The sequence below is a fragment of the Chelonia mydas genome, chromosome 1, assembly GCF_015237465.2.
Source record: "Chelonia mydas isolate rCheMyd1 chromosome 1, rCheMyd1.pri.v2, whole genome shotgun sequence".
NCBI classification, from domain to species: Eukaryota; Metazoa; Chordata; order Testudines; family Cheloniidae; genus Chelonia; species Chelonia mydas.
The window spans coordinates 310,294,477-310,314,727 of NC_057849.1; the positions used below are offsets into that span (position 1 = coordinate 310,294,477).

At 44.4% G+C, this 20,251-nt stretch overlaps 1 protein-coding gene across 1 annotated transcript in view; it reads left to right on the top strand.

Annotated features, from left to right (window-relative positions):
• TTLL8 (tubulin tyrosine ligase like 8) overlaps positions 1-20,251 on the top strand; it is a 70,043-nt gene that overhangs the window by 44,037 nt on the left and 5,755 nt on the right. The window contains exons 11-13 of the mRNA XM_043550810.1: positions 11,325-11,473; positions 12,198-12,444; positions 13,437-13,872. Coding sequence (XP_043406745.1) covers positions 11,325-11,473; positions 12,198-12,444; positions 13,437-13,872 — 832 coding nt within the window. The remainder of the gene's footprint in view (positions 1-11,324; positions 11,474-12,197; positions 12,445-13,436; positions 13,873-20,251) is intronic.

Sequence of the window (20,251 nt, forward strand, 5' to 3'; positions counted from 1 at the left end):
TGGACTTCTACATAGAGTGCTTCCGCAGACGTGCACAGGCTGAAATTGTATACAAACAGCATCACTTGCCCCATAACCTCAGCTGTACAGAACTTAATGCCATCCACAGCCTCAGAAACAACTCTGACATTATAATTAAAGGGCCTGACAAAGGAGGTGCTGTAGTCATCATGAAATCTGTTAGTCTTTAAGATGCCACCGGATTCCTTGTTGTTTTTGTGGATACAGACTAACACGGCTACCCCTCTGATCTATAGCTCTATTCATCAAAGGAACTCAAAGCACTATACAAATATATAGGGTCAGATCCTCAGCTGGTGTAAATCAGTGTATTCTGATTTTAATGAAGTTACTAAACTTACCACATGGAAGGTCTACCATGGCACACGGCTTAGCAGTGCACAGCTGTACTACACAACAGTTCAGGATGGAAGGACAGGACACTGTTTACATTTGAAACTACAGAGAGAACTTATGTAGGCAACATGGAATTATCTGAGGTACACTCTGGCCAGGACAGTTGGGTTTTAACATGCGTATTCTTACAAAAAGTGCAATAAGAAACAGAGTACTTTTGGCACCTTAGAGACTAACCAATTTATTTGAGCATAAGCTTTTGTGAGCTACTGCTCGCTTCATCGGATGCATTCAGTGGAAAATACAGTGAGGAGATTTATATACACACAGAACATGAAAAAATGGGTGTTTATCATGCACACTATCCTTGCAACAAAGCCCGTTGCCAACTGTGTCCACATATCTATTCAGGGGACACCATCATAGGGCCTAATCACATCAGCCACACTATCAGAGGCTCGTTCACCTGCACATCTACCAATGTGATATATGCCATCATGTGCCAGCAATGCCCCTCTGCCATGTACATTGGCCAAACTGGACAGTCTCTACGTAAAAGACTAAACGGACACAAATCAGATGTCAAGAATTATAACATTCATAAACCAGTTGGAGAACACTTCAATCTCTCTGGTCACTCGATTTCTGACCTAAAAGTGGCAGTTCTTCAACAAAAAGACTTCAGAAACAGACTCCAACGAGAGACTGCTGAATTGGAATTAATTTGCAAATTGGATACAATTAACTTAGACTTGAATAGAGTCTGGGAGTGGTTGAGTCATTACACTAAGTAAAACTATTTCCCCTTGTTTATTCTCTCCCTCCCCACCCCCCCCGCCCCCTTCCTCAGACATTTTTGTTAACTGCTGGAAATGGCCCACCTTGATTATCACTACAAAGGGTTTTCTCCCCCCCCCACTCTCCTGCTGGTAATAGCTCATCTTAAGTGATCACTCTCCTTACAGTGTGCATGATAAACACCCATTTTTTCATGTTCTGTGTGTATATAAATCTCCTCACTGTATTTTCCACTGAATGCATCCGATGAAGTGAGCTGTAGCTCATGAAAGTTTATGCTCAAATAAATTGGTTAGTCTCTAAGATGCCACAAGTACTCCTTTTCTTTTTGCAAATACAGACTAACACAGCTGCTACTCTGAAACCTGTCATTATGCAAGGCACTGCATTTAGCCATATGGAGTGGAAATCTATCAACTTCATGAAAAAACTCGTACAGATACAGACAGACATCATCTTCCTTTCCAAATGCAAACAGATGGACATCATACCAAAAGGACTGAAGGTAAAAAATCCATTACAATCTACATACCACACAGACTATGCTGACAGCTTGTGCCACACACTCGCAAATAAACTGCGGAACCACCTGATCAACATCCTCTACAGCAAACAGGGAAAGATTAAGAATGAGCTCTCAAAACTGGATACTCTCATAAAAAACCAACCTTCCACACAAACTTCCTCATGGCTGGACTTTACTAAAACTAGACAAGCCATTTACAACACACACTTTGCTTCTCTACAAAAGAAAAAGGACACTAAACTATCTAAACTACTGCATGCCATAAGAGGCCACAGCAATGGTTCCCTTAACCCACCCAACAATATTGTTAATCTATCCAACTATACTCTTAGCCCAGCAGAAGAATCTGTCCTATGTCGGGGCCTTTCCTTCTGCCCTTCCACCCCCACGAACATGATACAGTTCTGTGGTGACCTAGAATCCTATTTTCGACGTCTCCAACTCAAGGAATATTTCCAACACACCTCTAAACAACATACTAATCCACAGAGACCTCCCTACCAACACTACAAAAAGAAGGATTCTGGGTGGACTCCTCCTGAAGGTCGAAACAACAGACTGGACTTCTACATAGAGTGCTTCCGTCGATGTACACGGGCTGAAATTGTGGAAAAGCAGCATCACTTGCCCCATAACCTCAGCCGTGCAGAACACAATGCCATCCACAGCCTCAGAAAAAACTCTGACATCATAATCAAAAAGGCTGACAAAGGAGGTGCTGTTGTCATCATGAATAGGTCGGAATATGAACAAGAGGCTGCTCGGCAGCTCTCCAACACCACTTTCTACAAGCTATTACCCTCTGATCCCACTGAGGGTTACCAAAAGAAACTACAGCATTTGCTCAAGAAACTCCCTGAAAAAGCTCAAGAACAAATCCGCACAGACATACCCCTGGAACCTCGACCTGGGGTATTCTATCTGCTACCCAAGATCCATAAACCTGGAAATCCTGGGTGCCCCATCATCTCAGGCATTGGCACCCTGACAGCAGGATTGTCTGGCTATGTAGACTCCCTCCTCAGGCCCTACGCTACCAGCACTCCCAGCTATCTTCGAGACACCACTGACTTCCTGAGGAAACCACAATCCATCGGTTATCTTCCTGAAAACACCATCCTGGCCACTATGGATGTAGAAGCCCTCTACACCAACATTCCACACAAAGATGGACTACAAGCCATCAGGAACAGTATCCCCGATAATGTCACGGCAAACCTGGTGGCTGAACTTTGTGACTTTGTCCTCACCCATAACTATTTCACATTTGGGGACAATTTATACCTTCAAATCAGCGGCACTGCTATGGGTACCCGCATGGCCCCACAGTATGCCAACATTTTTATGGCTGACTTAGAACAATGCTTCCTCAGCTCTCGTCCCCTAACGCCCCTACTCTACTTCCGCTATATTGATGACATCTTTATCATCTGGACCCATGGAAAAGAAGCCCTAGAGGAATTCCACCATGATTTCAACAATTTCCATCCCACCATCAACCTCAGCCTGGTCCAGTCCACATAAGAGATCCACTTCCTGGACACTACGGTGCTAATAAGCGATGGTCACATAAACACCACCCTATACCAGAAACCTACTGACCGCTATTCCTACCTACATGCCTCCAGCTTTCTCCCAGACCACACCACACGATCCGTTGTCTACAGCCAAGCTCTACGATACAACCGCATTTGCTCCAACCCCTCAGACAGAGACAAACGCCTACAAGATCTCTCTCAAGCATTCTTACAACTACAGTACCCACCTGCTGAAGTGAAGAAACAGATTGACAGAGCCAGAAGAGTACCCAGAAGTCACCTACTACAGGACAGGCCCAACAAAGAAAATAACAGAATGCCACTAGCCGTCACCTTCAGCCCCCAACTAAAACCTCTCCAACGCATCATCAAGGATCTACAACCTATCCTGAAGGACGACCCGTCGCTCTCACAAATCTTGGGAGACAGGCCAGTCCTTGCCTACAGACAGCCCCCCACCCTGAAGCAAATACTCACCAGCAGCCACACACCACACAACAGAACCACTAACCCAGGAACCTATCCTTGCAACAAAGCCCGTTGCCAACTGTGTCCACATATCTATTCAGGGGACACCATCGTAGGGCCTAATCACATCAGCCACACTATCAGAGGCTCGTTCACCTACACATCTACCAATGTGATATATGCCATCATGTGCCAGCAATGCCCCTCTGCCATGTACATTGGTCAAACTGGACAGTCTCTACGTAAAAGACTAAATGGACACAAATCAGATGTCAAGAATTTATAATATTCATAAACCAGTCGGAGAACACTTCAATCTCTCTGGTCACTCGATTTCTGACCTAAAAGTGGCAATTCTTCAACAAAAAGACTTCAGAAACAGACTCCAACGAGAGACTGCTGAATTGGAATTAATTTGCAAATTGGATACAATTAACATAGGCTTGAATAGAGACTGGGAGTGGCTGAGTCATTACACTAAGTAAAACTATTTCCCCTTGTTTATTCCCCCCAGTCCCCCCCCCTTCCTCAGACGTTCTTGTTAACTGCTGGAAATGGCCCACCTTGATTATCACTACAAAGGGTTTTCTCCCCGCCCCCGCCCCTACTCTCCTGCTGGTAATAGCTCATCTTAAGTGATCACTCTCCTTACAGTGTGCATGACAAACACCCATTTTTTCATGTTCTGTGTGTATTTAAATCTCCTCACTGTATTTTCCACTGAATGCATCCGATGAAGTGAGCTGTAGCTCATGAAAGCTTATGCTCAAATAAATTGGTTAGTCTCTAAGGTGCCACAAGTACTCCTTTTCTTTTTGCGAATACAGACTAACATGGCTGCTACTCTGAAACCTGTCAAAAAGTGCAATGGGATTATTCTATTCAAGTTTTTATGGGGCCACTTATACGATAGTGTCTGAGTGCCTTCCAGTAAACTATATGATTATACATCTTTCGTGTGATGTTTGTTCTCTCATCTACTCCCAGAGGGAAAAGTGTGCACAGCAGAGTACCTTGTTTTGATTGTGTGTGTCCTTTTAAAAAAATATGCCTGTTGCTATGTGTTCATATTAGAGAAGGCAAGGTCAATGAACTGTGCCTTTGACATAGAGCAGAAAGTGGAAAGATTTATGATCGTCCTTAGTGCCTGGGGGAGTTCATACCACATTCTTGGACAGTCCCAAGGGAAAGTTCTGTCTCCCACACAGACAAGTTTTACTGTTGAGAATTCCATTGTTCCAGAGGAGCATAGTTGTGGATCACAGTCTTCGTCCTGGAGATTTAAATGGTCTTTTAGATATCCTGGGCATAGAATAAGGTCCAGGACCTTGAACCTGATTCATTATTCTATGGGAAGCCAGTTTTGGGATTGGAGGACAGGTTTGATATGTTCCCAGTAGCCTGTGTTGCTGAGGAGAAATGCTGTAGCATTCTGTACTAGTTGAAGTTTACTAAATACTGATGGCTTTGTGCCCAGATACATTGCACTGCTGTAATCCAGCCAAGAGATGATGCAAGCTGAATAACTAAGGCTAGGTCTTTGTCTGCCAGGATGGGACAGTGTTTCCTAGCCAAGCAAAAGATGGTAGAAAGTGTTACTAGTGGATAATGCTACGTGAGAGCTCCGTGTCAGCAAGGAATTCAAGAGTATACGCTGAATTGACCAATTGTGGGTGTGTATCTTCAACCAACGTGGACTGCACTGTGGCTGTAAGATCTTCAAAGATAACAGAATGTAGGGAATCATTAAGAAAGGGATAGATAATAAGACAGAAAATGAAAAGGAGTACTTGTGGCACCTTAGAGACTAACCAATTTATTTGAGCATGAGCTTTCGTGAGCTACAGCTCACTTCATCGGATGCATACTGTGGAAATTGCAGAAGACATTATTATATACACAGACACCATGAAACAATACCTCCTCCCACCCCACTCTCCTGCTGGTAATAGCTTATCTAAAGTGATCATCAAGATGGGCCATTTCCAGCACAAATCCAGGTTTTCTCACCCTCCGCCCCCCCACAGACAAACTCACTCTCTTGCTGGTAATAGCCCATCCAAAGTGACCACTCTCTTCACAATGTGTATGATAATCAAGGTGGGCCATTTCCTGCAGGAATCCAGGTTCTCTCACCCCCTCACCCCCCTCCAAAAACCACACACACAAACTCACTCTCCTGCTGGTAATAGCCTATCCAAAGTGACCACTCTCCTTACAACGTGCGTGAAAATCAAAGTGGGCCATTTCCAGCACAAATACAGGTTTTCTCACCCCCCCACCCCAATACACACACAAACTCACTCTCCTGCTGGTAATAGCCTATCCAAAGTGACCACTCTCCTTACAACGTGCATGAAAATCAAGGTGGGCCATTTCCAGCACAAATCCAGGTTTTCTCACCCCCCCGCCCCCAAAACACACACACACAAACTCACTCTCCTGCTGGCAATAGCTCATCCAAACTGACCACTCTCCCCACAATGTGCATGACAATCAAGGTGGGCCACTTCCAGCATAAATCCAAGTTTAACCAGAAGGCCGGGAGGGGGGGAGGTAGGAAAAAACAAGGGGAAATAGGCTACCTTGCATAATGACTTAGCCACTCCCAGTCTCTATTTAAGCCTAAATTAATAGTATCCAATTTGCAAATGAATTCCAATTCAGCAGTTTCTCGCTGGACTCTGGATTTGAAGTTTTTTTGTTGTAAGATAGCGACCTTCATGTCTCTGATTGCGTGACCAGAGAGATTGAAGTGTTCTGCGACTGGCTTATGAATGTTATAATTCTTGACATCTGATTTGTGTCCATTTATTCTTTTACGTAGAGACTGTCCAGTTTGACCAATGTACATGGCAGAGGGGCATTGCTGGCACATGATGGCATATATCACATTGGTGGATGTGCAGGTGAACGAGCCTCTGATAGTGTGGCTGATGTTATTAGACCCTGTGATGGTGTCCCCTGAATAGATCTGTGAGCACAGTTGGCAACGGGCTTTGTTGCAAGGATAGGTTCCTGGGTTAGTGGTTCTGTTGTGTGGTATGTGGTTGTTGGTGAGTATTCGCTTCAGGTTGGGGGGCTGTCTGTAGGCAAGGACTGGCCTGTCTCCCAAGATTTGTGAGAGAGTTGGGTCATCCTTCAGGATAGGTTGTAGATCCTTAATAATGCGTTGGAGGGGTTTTAGTTGGGGGCTGAAGGTGACGGCTAGTGGCGTTCTGTTATTTTCTTTGTTAGGCCTGTCCTGTAGTAGGTGACTTCTGGGAACTCTTCTGGCTCTATCAATCTGTTTCTTCACTTCCGCAGGTGGGTATTGTAGTTGTAAGAATGCTTGATAGAGATCTTGTAGGTGTTTGTCTCTGTCTGAGGGGTTGGAGCAAATGCGGTTGTATCGCAGAGCTTGGCTGTAGACGATGTGAGTTTGTGTGTGTGTGTTTTGGGGGGGGGGGTGAGAAAACCTGGATTTGTGCTGGAAATGGCCCACCTTGATTTTCATGCACGTTGTAAGGAGAGTGGTCACTTTGGATAGGCTGTTACCAGCAGGAGAGTGAGTTTGTGTGTGTGGTTTTTGGAGGGGGGTGAGGAGGTTAGAGAACCTGGATTCCTGCAGGAAATGGCCCACCTTGATTATCATACACATTGTGAAGAGAGTGGTCACTTTGGATGGGCTATTACCAGCAAGAGAGTGAGTTTGTCTGTGGGGGGGCGGAGGGTGAGAAAACCTGGATTTGTGCTGGAAATGGCCCATCTTGATGATCACTTTAGATAAGCTATTACCAGCAGGAGAGTGGGGTGGGAGGAGGTATTGTTTCATGGTGTCTGTGTATATAATAATGTCTTCTGCAATTTCCACAGTATGCATCCGATGAAGAGAGCTGTAGCTCACAAAAGCTCATGCTCAAATAAATTGGTTAGTCTCTAAGGTGCCACAAGTACTCCTTTTCTTTTTGCGAATACAGACTAACACGGCTGTGACTCTGAAGACAGAAAATATCATCTTGCCTCTATATAAATCCATGGTACGCCCACATCTTGAATACCGCATGCAGATGTGGTCGCCCCATCTCAAAAAAGATATATTGGAATTGGAAAAGGTTCAGAAAAGGGCACCAAAATGATTAGGGGCATGGAACAGCTTCCATATGAGGAAAGGTTAATAAGACTGGGACTTTTCATCTTGGAAAAGAGACAACTAAGGGGGGGATATGATAGAGGTCTATAAAATCATGACTGGTATGAAGAAAGTAAATAAGGCAGTGTTATTTACTCCTCCTCATAACACAAGAACTAGGGATCACTAAATGAGATTAATAGGCACCCGGTTTAAAACAAACAAAAGGAAATATTTCTTCACACAACGTACAGTCAACCTGTGGAACTCTTTGCCAGAGGACGTTGTGGAGGCCAAGACTATAAAAGGGTTAAAAAAAGACAGATAAATTCATGGAAGATAGGTCCATCAATGGCTATTAGCCAGGATGGGCAGGGATGAAGTCCCTAGCCTCTGTTTGCCAGAAGCTGGGAATGGGTGACGGGATGGATCACTTGATGATTACCTGTTCTGTTTGTTCTCTCTGGGGCACCTGGCATTGGCCGCTGTCGGAAGACAGGATACTGGACTAGATGGAACTTTGGTCTGACTCAGTATGGCTGTTCTTATGTTCGTTTTACGTTCTAAAATGCTTTCCTCTGCCCACCAGCATCACCTTTGTCTGTCTTAAGTTCAGCTTCATCCAACAGCTGAACTCAACCAAGCTCTGGTGGTAGCGTTGCGATTATATGTGGTGACTGATCGGAAGACCTGTGTATCATCTACATATTGCCGGCACATGAGTCCATGTCATCTGACAGGTTCATCTAGTGGTTGCATATAGATTTTGAAAAAGATCAAGCTTATGCTCAAATAAATTGGTTAGTCTCTAAGGTGCCACAAGTACTCCTTTTCTTTTTGCGAATACAGACTAACACGGCTGTTACTCTGAAACCTGAAAAAGATCAGAGAGCGAATTGATCCTTGTGGAACCCCACAAGTCAGGGGTCTAGTTGTGGAGGTGCAGTTTCCCATCACTCACTACTTGTTGGGATCATCCTTTCAGAAAGCACTTAAACCATTTTAGCACGTTACCCTGGATCCCTGCCACCTGTCTCAGCATCAGCAGTGTTGAATGCTGCACAGAGGCCCAGGAGAATGAGAATAGATGTCTGTCCTCTATCCTTTGACAGATCATCCACGAAAATGGGTTCAGTTCCGTGTCCTGGCCTGAATCCAGATTCATCCAGGGCTAGAATGTTACCCTCAATTGGAGGAGCTCATTTTTGGCCTTCTGGTAGCTTCTCTATGAACTGCTCAGGAATAGGAGCATTGACGATGAGTCGTAGTTGGCTAGGACTAAACTATGCAAGGTGGGTTTCTTCAGTGTAGGTTGGACTATTCCATGTTTGAAGGAGGAAGGAAAGATTCCTTCTCTGAATGAGGCATTGGTTCATTCAGTTGGAGTGGTACCCGTTGTTCATGACACTCTTTCACAAGCCATGAAGGGCATGGGTCAGATTCACAAGTCTTGAGTCAAGACTCCTTTAGGATGTCCATAACTTCCTGCTGAGTGAATGTCCTGAACACTGGGAATGCAAGTGAGCTCTTGGTTGGTGGAAGTAGAGCAGATCCATCCTGTTTGAGAAGACTTCTCAAATGGGTGTGATATTTTCAGTTAAGTAGGATGGTAGTTCTTAAGAATGCTTGGTACTTGGCTCTGATAAAGGTTGCAGGCATTCAGGATTGATGTGGCAGTTTATCACCCTGGATAGCTCCTTGGCGTGGGATTTGGCAGCCTCAGTGGAGGCTGATAGGAAGGTTCTCCTGGTCTGTAATACAGCTCAGCATAGGCTTTGAGGAATTCATTATGTGTCACCCTGTCTGAATCAGCCTTTGTTTTCTTCCTCTGTCACTCAGTTTTCCACTCTTGTCTTCATCCAGCACAGGGTATCAGAAAACCAAGGAGAACTGTGTGTTGATGGGGAGAAAGGGACCGTTTTGGGGGCAGCGTGTTAATGGCTGCAGACAGTATAGAATGGTAATGATTCACCAGGTCCTTGACTCCTTGTTCTGTGGGTTGGGTCTTTTAGCAGACTTTGAAATTCATTGGAATCTGTAAGTCATCATGGTCGGATCAGGATAATTGGTCTTTCTTGTTGCCTGAACAATAGAAGGTCTCTGACCACTGCCATAATGATGTGATCATTAGTGTTCAGGAGACTGACATCTTGGTTTTAAATCTCATCTATTAGATGATACGTCCAGCAACACAGTGCTTCCTAAACCATATTGGGTGCATTGTTTTAGTACTGGTTTGGAGGGGTATGTGTACAACCTCTTCTTCCAAGAGTATCAAGGTGTCTGAAGGCCTACCATCTAAGTACTGATTGAGCCTGACACTGCTGAGGTAGATGAGGTATGACAGGTTCACAGCACAGAGTGGCACAAAGCCGGTTGCCAGACATAAAGATTATTTACCTTCTTTTCCTCCTCTCCCCCAGAATGTGAAGGCTAATATTCTCAAATGGCTGAAACCACAACTTATCTATATTTGTAAGATTTGATGTTTTTAAATGTTTGTATACAGCAGCTATGATCTTACCCTAGCCATCACCTTGATAACTAAGCAATTAACAAATATAGGTTCTGATCCTGCAAGATGCTGAGACCTCTCGAGAAGATTCCACCCTCCCTCAACTCGCATTTTATTTAAGCATGAGTTGAGTGGAGTGAGCACCATTCGGTACGCACTTAGCACCTTGCAGGATCAGGAGAGCATACAGGACCAGAAGTGTTTACAGGGAGAAGGAGCTCAGATAACTCAATGCACATGCACACGGGCCAAGGATTACATAGATTACATTCTCAAGTATTCTTTTTGTTCTGTCTTTGTACCTAGCACAGAGGGTTCTTGGTTTATGATTGGTGTCCCAAAGCAGTACCACAATATAGATAATAAATAACAGTATTACTATTTATTCATTAACCATCCAAAAGTATGCTGGGTACCATTCACACACACAACAAAGACACAGTCCCTACCTTGAAGAGTTCATATTCTATGATTTTGACGAGAGACAGTTTGTGAAGACATATATTCCTTTATGTTTTATGCTGTCTATGCAATTAAGAGGTCTAGAAAAGAAAGGTGAGACTAGCCTTGACTTTCCTAGTGTTCAGATACTGGGTGCCAATTCTTATGCTGCCCTGCCTGCCCAGGGCTGTCTACATATTGGATCTAACCCCTCTATTTGTTGTTTAAAGAAAAAAATCCCCCTTCTTTCAGCCTGCAATTAACCTCACTCCTGTGCTTTTCATAATTCACGTTACCCCATTATTGCAAGTTTTTATAAGCAGATTATTTCCTTAATAACAGAACTTTCCTGACACAATACCCAAAATAAATGAGCTTAGTAACCTGTGAGACTTATTTCTGTAAATCCATAATCTAATAATTTCTATCACTGTAGCAAGAAACACTTCATACTGTACTTTAGGGGGGAAAAAGCAATATTGACAGCTGTATAAACTAAGTTCATAAAATGCTTCTTCTAAAATAGTTATGCATAAAGTATTACCTTTTTAAAATTTTGTTTTTTTGTAGTGAAGGTGCTGTCATTTGTAGTGCACATAATTACATTACACAATGTCAAAAGATTCTAAGCAAAATCATGTCTATAAGCCCACAGCGAGACATAGATGGTAACCACAATATCTGGATTATTAAACCAGGAGCAAAATCTCGTGGCAGAGGTAAGAGCTTCCTTTGTTTTTTAATTTAAAGTGTTTATTATTACCCAAAGTTGTAGGGTATCATCTGGAGAGGCAACTTGTAAATGTACTGTGTACATCAGCTGTTTGTCCCACCAGGCCATTCATAACTGCATAAACATTTCCAATCAGAACCTTTCCCATTTTCTATGCAAGAGTCATTTTTACACAGTTTTCAACATCTTACCTCTGTTACTTTGTATATCTTGGGGAAGGAATAGCAGAAGGAAAACTTGTCAAATCCAGCAAAGAACTTTAAATATGTGCTGAAGTACATGCATGTGAGTAGTCTTATTGTTTTCAATGAAAGTCCTTTCGGTTAATGTCAGTGGAACTAGTCACATGCTTAAAGTTGAGAACATGCTTAAATGCTTTGCTGGATTGGGCCCATAATCACTAGGTTGCAGGTAAGCCTTTCAGGGGTCAGGTAAAATATATGTCTTTGTTTGTCTGAATGATGAAGGTTTAAAAAACATAATTAATGCGAGCAACCTGGGAAGGGGTTATTTGTTTGTTTTTGTTTAATTCTACCATAACAGGTGTCTTTCTGGTGATCTATCAATATTCCACTATTGTTCCTGCATGCATAAGTAGGATAAATGGAAATTCTCGTTCGTGTATAATCTCTCATTTTCGTACACTGTCACCTGCATATATTATTATTAGACACTAACATGCATATTATTTTAATTTTTTTCTCTTCCAGAAATAGTGTGCAAAAATAGACTGGATGATATTCTGAAGTTAGTAGAAGCAACAGATCAATTTCCAGTAAAGGACCACAAGTGGGTGGTACAGAAGTACATTGAGACACCATTGCTAATTTATGATACTAAATTTGATATTAGACAGTGGTTTCTTGTCACTGACTGGAACCCTCTGACTATATGGTTCTATAAAGAAAGCTATCTGAGATTTTCTACACAACGTTTCTCCTTAGACAATCTAGACAGGTAACCAAGGAAGTATAAACAAAAATGTAGCTATACAGAACAGTGAATGAACAGGCTGAAAAATTCTACAGTATGTCAGGTCCCTGAATTTTGATCGTGGAATTATGGTAGTGTTAAAATTTCATGAACCAGTCTATGCTAATGCTTTGACTTTCTGATGATTTCTGAAGTTGCATTTAGTTACAGTGTGTGGACAGGGGTCGTGGTGGTGTGCTTTAATTAGACTCTTAGTGTCAGTCAGCAGTTGTCATAACTTAAAATAGTGATTCTAACTGTGCCCTCATCCATATGAATATTATAGACAATGTAATTTTAGAGCATTTTAGAACATTAGGGGATGTTTGTTCTTTTATGTATGCTGTAGTCTGTTTATCAAATATTCAAGAAAAGCACTAGGCGAACTGTGGGAGTTTTTTGGGAAAATTCTGGACAACTTATTAAAATTGAACAATGTTAAAACAATTTTAACAATGTTAAATATCTCCATGGGAACATATTTTTAGCAAGGGCCATACCAAAGATTGGGAGTGGCAGGATATCTGGTAAATTAACCCATTGTAGATGCTCTATCAGCATCAGCACTTACATGTACCCATCACAATGCCTCATGACCATTAACAAATGTATCTTCACAACACTCCTTTGAGATAGGGAAGCATTATTATCCCCATTTTATAGACAGGGAACTGGGGCATGGAGAACGTAAGTGACTTGCCACAGGGCACAAAAAGCGAGTGTGACAGAGCTGAGACCTGAACCCAGTTTTCCTGAGCCCAGGCCAGTGTTTTAACCATAAGACCATCCTTTGTCTTACATTAGAGGGGAATTAATGAAGGAAACTGAAAATAGGTTTAAAAATCAAAACCCTGAGATTTTAATATGAAGATAATTTGTTCTAATGTACATGTTTCTTGCATTTTTTCAGTTGAGTAGCATTGTACAATTATGTGTAGCTTGCTGCCTGCTATAATTGTGGTGTCCTCTCTCCACAGCTCCATTCATCTTTGCAATAATTCTATCCAGAAACAATACAAAAATGCTGCAGACCGGAATCCTCTATTGCCATGGCACAATATGTGGACAAGCACCAAATTTCAGGAGTACTTACAAAAGAGAGGTCGAGGCAATATGTGGCGAAATGTTATCTATCCATCCATGAAAAAAGCCATTACCTACACCATGAGGATGGCTCAAGAGAGCGTTGAAGCCCGGAAGAGCAGTTTTGAGCTGTATGGGGCAGACTTTATTCTTGGAGAGGACTTTAAACCATGGTTGATTGAAATCAATACTAGCCCAACAATGTTCCCTTCTACCCCGGTCACAGCAGAGCTATGTGCGCAGGTACAAGAAGACACGATTAAGGTAGTTACTGAGAAGAAACGTGACAAAAACTGGGACACTGGAAAATTCGAACTTCTCTGGAGGCAGGTATGAATAATTCTGCATCATTCACTAATCAGATGGAATTTAGTTTGGCGATTGTTTTAAAATCTAATTAACATTCTTTGAGTGGGTGCAGCTGTGTATTCCACTTAGGTGTGTGGAGAATTAGCTGGAGAATTTTCCCTAGCAGTACCTGTAGAAAAGTAGCACTTGCACTTTGTGTCCATAGCCCCTCCCTTAACTATATGAGGCAGCACCGCCCTGAACCTCCTCAGTTCCTTCTTACTACCCGTGGCGGGAGTCGGAGCTCTGTGTGGTCTTAAATTCACATTCTGTCACTAGTTCAGTGTTTTTTCTAGCTGTGTATGCTTTGTAATACCCTTAATGCTACTTATGTTTAGTGAAGTATTCCCCTGTGATGCCCTCACCATTGTTTAAACATTGTCCGTTGTGTTGGGGAACAATGCCTAACAGCAATTCCCACATGTGGTGCTAGCTGTGCTTGGGTGAGGCAAGGAATGGTATTCAGTGAGTAGATGTTCATTAAATTGACTCAAGTTGCAAACAACCATTGCCTAAAACTGCCCCTGCTTGAACTGGCCATGTGGCCTGTTTCAGCACTGAGGCCCTCATTGGATCAGGGGTTGCCCTCAGGTTCCAAGAGTCCTTCTGCCTTGAACTCTGGAGCAGGCATCTCTCCAAAGAGACTGAGGAGCTGTTCCCCATGTAGCGTGCTGAGGAAAAGGTTGTATAAGACCAATTGAGACTGCTCCAGGTCTCATGGGGACTCTCCCGTCTCTCCAGGAAGAGCGTGGACCGGCATGGGGTTAGTGCTGGTGCGCAGGATGATGCGGGTGCCTCTAACCATTCCCCAGTACCGAGCATGGGGGCTATAGACCCTGTACCATCGACTCCATTTCTTGCCCCAGGGCGTTCATTGAGTCCGGTACCGATGAGGGTGACACCAGCACCAACTGTTTTGAGATCGGCAGCATACCAGGTGGTATGCTTTCCATCTTTCCAACTTTCCATCGTGACCTCTCCTTTGGCCCAGGACTTGGTCAGGGCTGTGTCATTAATAGCCCCGTTGATTGGAGGGACTGCTGAACCCTTGGGTCTGTTGGCACTGCATCCCTTCCTCACTCTTTGGAAGCAGAGCCAATACTGGGCTTGGTACTTGGGACCTCAGCACCAGGAAACTCCATTGCAGATGGCACCGTGGATGTTACTGTGGCTACTTTCACTGCCCCTCACTTTGGCACTGTCAGCTGGTTTGTACTGCTGCTGACTTTGGGGTCAACACCACTTCTGGCATCAGTGTACTTGCTGCTGGTGGTACCTCTTCCATCATTCACGCTGGTCCCGGCCTTATTTTGGGCAACGGAGGAGTCAGACCAATTACTTGCTCCGTCAGGACTGGCTCCACCTTTATCCCTGGAAACCCAAGGCTCCTCGGCATTGAGGTTGGGATCTTCCTCCTCCCGCTTTCCCTCACCCAACCCACGTCGGGGACCATTCATGGAGCATTATGGGCACCAAGATTGGCACTCTTCTTGCGGTTGGTATGGAGCGCCTACTGGCCACTAATGCCATACCCTTATCAGTAGCTTCCATGGAATCCATGGCATGCTCCTCAGTCGCAGAGGGTGCACTCCTCAGCTTGCTCTATGGCAAGGTTGCCAGGCAGATCAGTGGCAGGATCTGTGGACCCACAGCAGGTTCAGTCACCAGTGAGCCTTCCCTGTGCAGAGCCCATTGAACTGTCCTTTCCAGCTCTGCGAGTCCAGGAACGGGAGCCAGCCTTGATGCAGTTAACCACCTCTTCTTCGTCCGCAGATGATTCATCAGTGCCTGGTTCTTCCTCTCCTCCAATACCAGAGGATTTCAAGGCCTGTCAGGACATTTTGCTGTGCATGGTCACTTCCCTGGCATTCAGGCAGGGTTCCTGCAGGAGAACTCCCATAAGTTAGTGGATATCCTGCAGCCATCTGCTCCTGGGAGAGTAGCCCTCCCTACTAATGATGCATTCCTAGAGCCTACAAAAGTCCTCCGGAGCACACTGGCTTCAGTACTGCCTACTGCAAAGTGCTCGGTGAAATGCTGTTTCATCCCAGTGCAGGGATTTGAGGGTTTTTACTCCCATGTGGCCTCAAACTCCCTAGTCGTAGCTGGAGTGAATGACAGAGCCCAACAGGGCAGGTTTAAGTCCACTCTTAAGGATAAGGACTCTAAAAGGATGGATTTAAGGGGCAGGAGGATCTCCACCCTGCAAATGCAGATCACGAACGAGCAGACATTATCCAGGTATGACTTTGTAAATTGGACAGATATGTCTAAGTTAGTGGGCCAGCTGCCTGAAACCTCCAGAGAGCAATTTTGGGAGTTTGTCAGTGAAAGCTGTTTAGTGGCCAAGATGTCGTTTGCATTCTGTATTGAACATCGTGGATACTTTGGCCAGAGTTTTGTCCTTTGTGGTGACCATGAGAAGGGTGTCCTGGCTGCAGAATTTGGGCATTGCTCCTGATGTGCAGCAGGCTATAGAGGATTTGCCCTTCGGTGCTGGGTGTTGGTTTTCAGACAAGATGGACAAGACCCTGCACTCCTTCAAGGATTATAGGGCCCACCCTGTGTTCCTTGGGGATGTATGCACCATCAGTGCAGACAGCAACAATACTGTCCACAATGCACCTTTTGGCAGCCTTCTTTCTCTCAAAACAGTTGGATTATCCCAGAAAGGGGCATAGATCCCAGAGGTGGAGGCAGTTGGGTCCGCGTTTCAGCCAGTCAACACGCCCTCCCCTGGCACTCCCCAAACGCCCATTTTGACGCCTTGGACCAGAGCAGTGGTCCAGTCATCACTCCCTTTACTCTGCCTCTGTTTGGGGACAGGCTAGCTCGGCTTTTACTATGTTTGGGGCTAGAGTACAAGCTGGGTCCTAGCATCATCAAATTGAGCTAAACTATCCAGTTCCTCTCCACTCCTTCGCCGCCCCCATCTGCCCTTCCCATCCCTCTTCAGGGCCCCCTCTTATGAGATACTGCTCCTCAAGCAGGCTTCTCTTTACTGGCCATGGGAGTGGTGCTGGAAGTTCCTCTGGAACACCAGGGTCAGAGCTTCTACTCCTGGTACCTCCTGGTTCCCAAATCCAAGGGAGGAGTAAAACCTATTCTCGAGCTCCGCAACCTCAACATATATATCAGATACGTGAGGTTCCATATGGTCACCCTATTAAGTATCCTCCCCACATTGACTCAGAACAACTGGCTTGCTGCTCTGGACCTTCAGGATGCTTACATCCATATGGCGATTCTCCTGAGCCACAGATTTCTCTGGTTTGTTGTGGTGAACCACCATTTTCAGTACACAGTCCTTCCCTTTGGGCTGTCATCCACCCCTAGGATTTTTACCAAATGTATGGTTGTGGTAACCGCGTACATCAAGAAGAAGGGAATGCATGTCTTCCTGTATGGATGACACGCTGCTCTGGGGCAGGTCAAGGGAAGAAGTTCTTTCTCATGCATGCATCACACTGCACTTACTCGACTGCCTGGGTTTCATCCTAAACACAGGAAAGTCAACATTGGTCCCCACTCAGAAAAACGATTTAATTGGGGCCCTAATAGACTCTACGAGTTCAAGGAGCATTCCTGCCAATTAACCATTTCTAGACCATTTGTAGCCTTTCTCTCAGTCTGCAGTCCCAGCCTTCCATGACAGTTCACATGTGCCTGAGGCTCTTAGGCCACATGTCTGCATGCATACCTGTGGTTCAAGTCACAAGGTTGTGCCAATACCCTCTGCAAATGTGGCTCAGGACTGTTTTCCGTCCAACCCTTCACCCCTGGACAGGTTAGACTTCCTATCTCCGTCAATCCTGGACTCCTTGCAGTGGTAGACGGTTCAGGGGAATGATGTCAAGGCATTCCCTTCATCTGGCCCTTACCAACCAGGACTGTTGTCACGGACACCTCCTTGGTAGGTTGGGGAGCGCATCTGGGGTTGCTGAAGGTTCAGGGCCTGGGGTCCGAGCAAGAAGCTCCACTGCATATCAGTGTCTAGGAGCTTTGGGCCATCTACAATGTCTATCTCTGTTTCCTAGACCGCATCAAGGGTTCAGTAGTTCCCATACTTGTCAACGTAATGTATTATGGGAACAGGCAAGGGGGAGCACACTCCAAGGTGCTCTCCCAAAAGGCAATCAAGTTGTGGCTGTTCTGGTTCAACGAGAGTATCACTCTGTTATCCGTTTACTTGCCTGGGGTCCAGAATCATCTTGTGGACCATCTCAGCAGGAATTTTTCCTTGAACCATGAGTGGTCGCTGAAGTCCAGTGTTCTGCAAGTTATCTTTGCAATATGGGGCATCCTGACAATCAGCCTGTTTGCTACAAGGGACAACAGGAAATGCCGACTGTTCAACTCTCAAGGGGGCCTCAGTCTAGGCTCCCTGCCCAACTCCCTCCACCTCAACTGGAAGTCGGCTCTCCTGTATGCTTTTCCTCCAATCCCAACTATTCCACAAGTCATCCTCAAGTTGAAAGCAGATTAGGCAAAGCTCATCCTCATCACCCTGGCATGGCTAAGGCAGTGCTGGTTTTCTGACCTTCTCACAGTGTTGATTCAGCCTCCCATATCCCTTCCTCTCCTTCCTGACCTGCTCACACAGAATCACAGTTGCACTCTGCATCCTGCAATCAGTTCTCTGCATCTCATGGCATGACTGCTGCATGGTTGAATGAGGAGGAAGAGCAATGCTCAGCGGCTGTTCATCATGTCCTGCTCAGTAGTAGAAAATCCTCTGCCAGAATGGCCTATTTGGCAAAGTGGAAGTTTTTCAATGTGATCATTGGCCTGTGGAGTTCAGCCAACGCTGGCTAGTATCCAAGACATCTTGGAGTATTTGCTGCATCTTCAATCATCGTATCTTAATGCTTAGCTCGTTGAGGGTGCACCTGGTGGCAATCTCAGCTTTTCATTCTCCCATTCTTAGAAGATCGGTGTTTTCCAGTGCCATGGTGGCGAGATTCTTGAAAGAAATCTTTTGTCTCCATCTGCCCGTGATGAACTAGCTTCTTTGTGACACCTTAACACAGTCTGAGTGGCTCTCATGAGACCTCCGTTCTAGCCTCTGGCATCCTGCTCCTTTCCTCTCATGTCAAAAATCTGCATGCCTCATGGTGATAACATCTGTGAGGAGAGTGTTTGAGTTGCAGGCTTTGACGGCAGAGCTTCCTTACACACAATTCTCCAAAGACAAAGTGACATTGCAGCTGCACTTGAAATTTTTGTCGAAAGTGGTCTTTCAGTTTCATTTAAACCAGGCGGCATATTTGCCTGTGTTTTTTCGTAAGCTGCATTAATTGCCAGAGGAGCATCATCTTCACACATTGGATGTCAGACGATAGCTGGGCAGGACTAAATCCTTTCGGGCTTCCTCTTGTTTGTTTGTGTCATATGCAGACCATATGAAAGGACAGGCAGTCTCCTCACAGATGATCTATAAGTGGATAACTTCCCGCATCAAGACTGCATATGAAGTGGCCTATGCCCCCTCTATGGGCATGAGCTCATTCTACAAGAGTGCAAGCTACGTCAATAGCATTCTTAAGTTATGTTTCAGTGTTGGATATTTTCAGGGCTCATTTATCTCACCATTGAATTTTGGCCTGTGTGTGTTTGAGGTCATTTAAACAAAACACTTCCTTTCCCAATGTTAGCCACCTTTAATCAGTAATGGCTATAACTTTATTGCTTCATACTGATCGGTCAGTTGGTAACTATACAGTGTGCTAATTTGGTTCACAGTTCTTACAGTGGAAGGAACAGGATGCTGTATTCTAGAGTCATATTGCAACTGACTGAGGCCAATGTTAATCTTCATATTAATTAGTAAATTATTTTAGTGTTCTCTTTTTTATGCTGATTGATATATCTGAAATGAAGAAAAACAGAGCACAATAAATTAGTTATTCAGTTAAAACAAATTAAATAAGATGTTTGCAGCCCAAGGAGCGAATATGATGCAAGTTCAGGCCTGCTGTGCCCCAGAGGGGAACGTACTTGACGGAGAACAGATGGCAGTTTTACTGTCTGCTGTCTCTGAGCCTTGAACCGGTCAGGTATGACTTCAGGCTCTGATCCTGCAAACACTTATGCATATGAGTAATCCCATGTGTATAAAATTAATCATGTGCATAAGTGTTTGGAGGACTGTTTTGATCTATGGTGGTTGCAGTGGAGGCTGCAGCAGACGTGCAGAATCAGTTAATCGACTGGCTTCTCAGGCCGTGCTTTGTCCACCACACACAAATCCAGTTTTTGGTATTGCCAATTTTGATTGGTCAGTTTAGTCACAGGATGATGTTTTATGAAATAGAAAAAAACTAAGTTTAGAAAAATTCTGATTTCATCACCAAAAATTAAG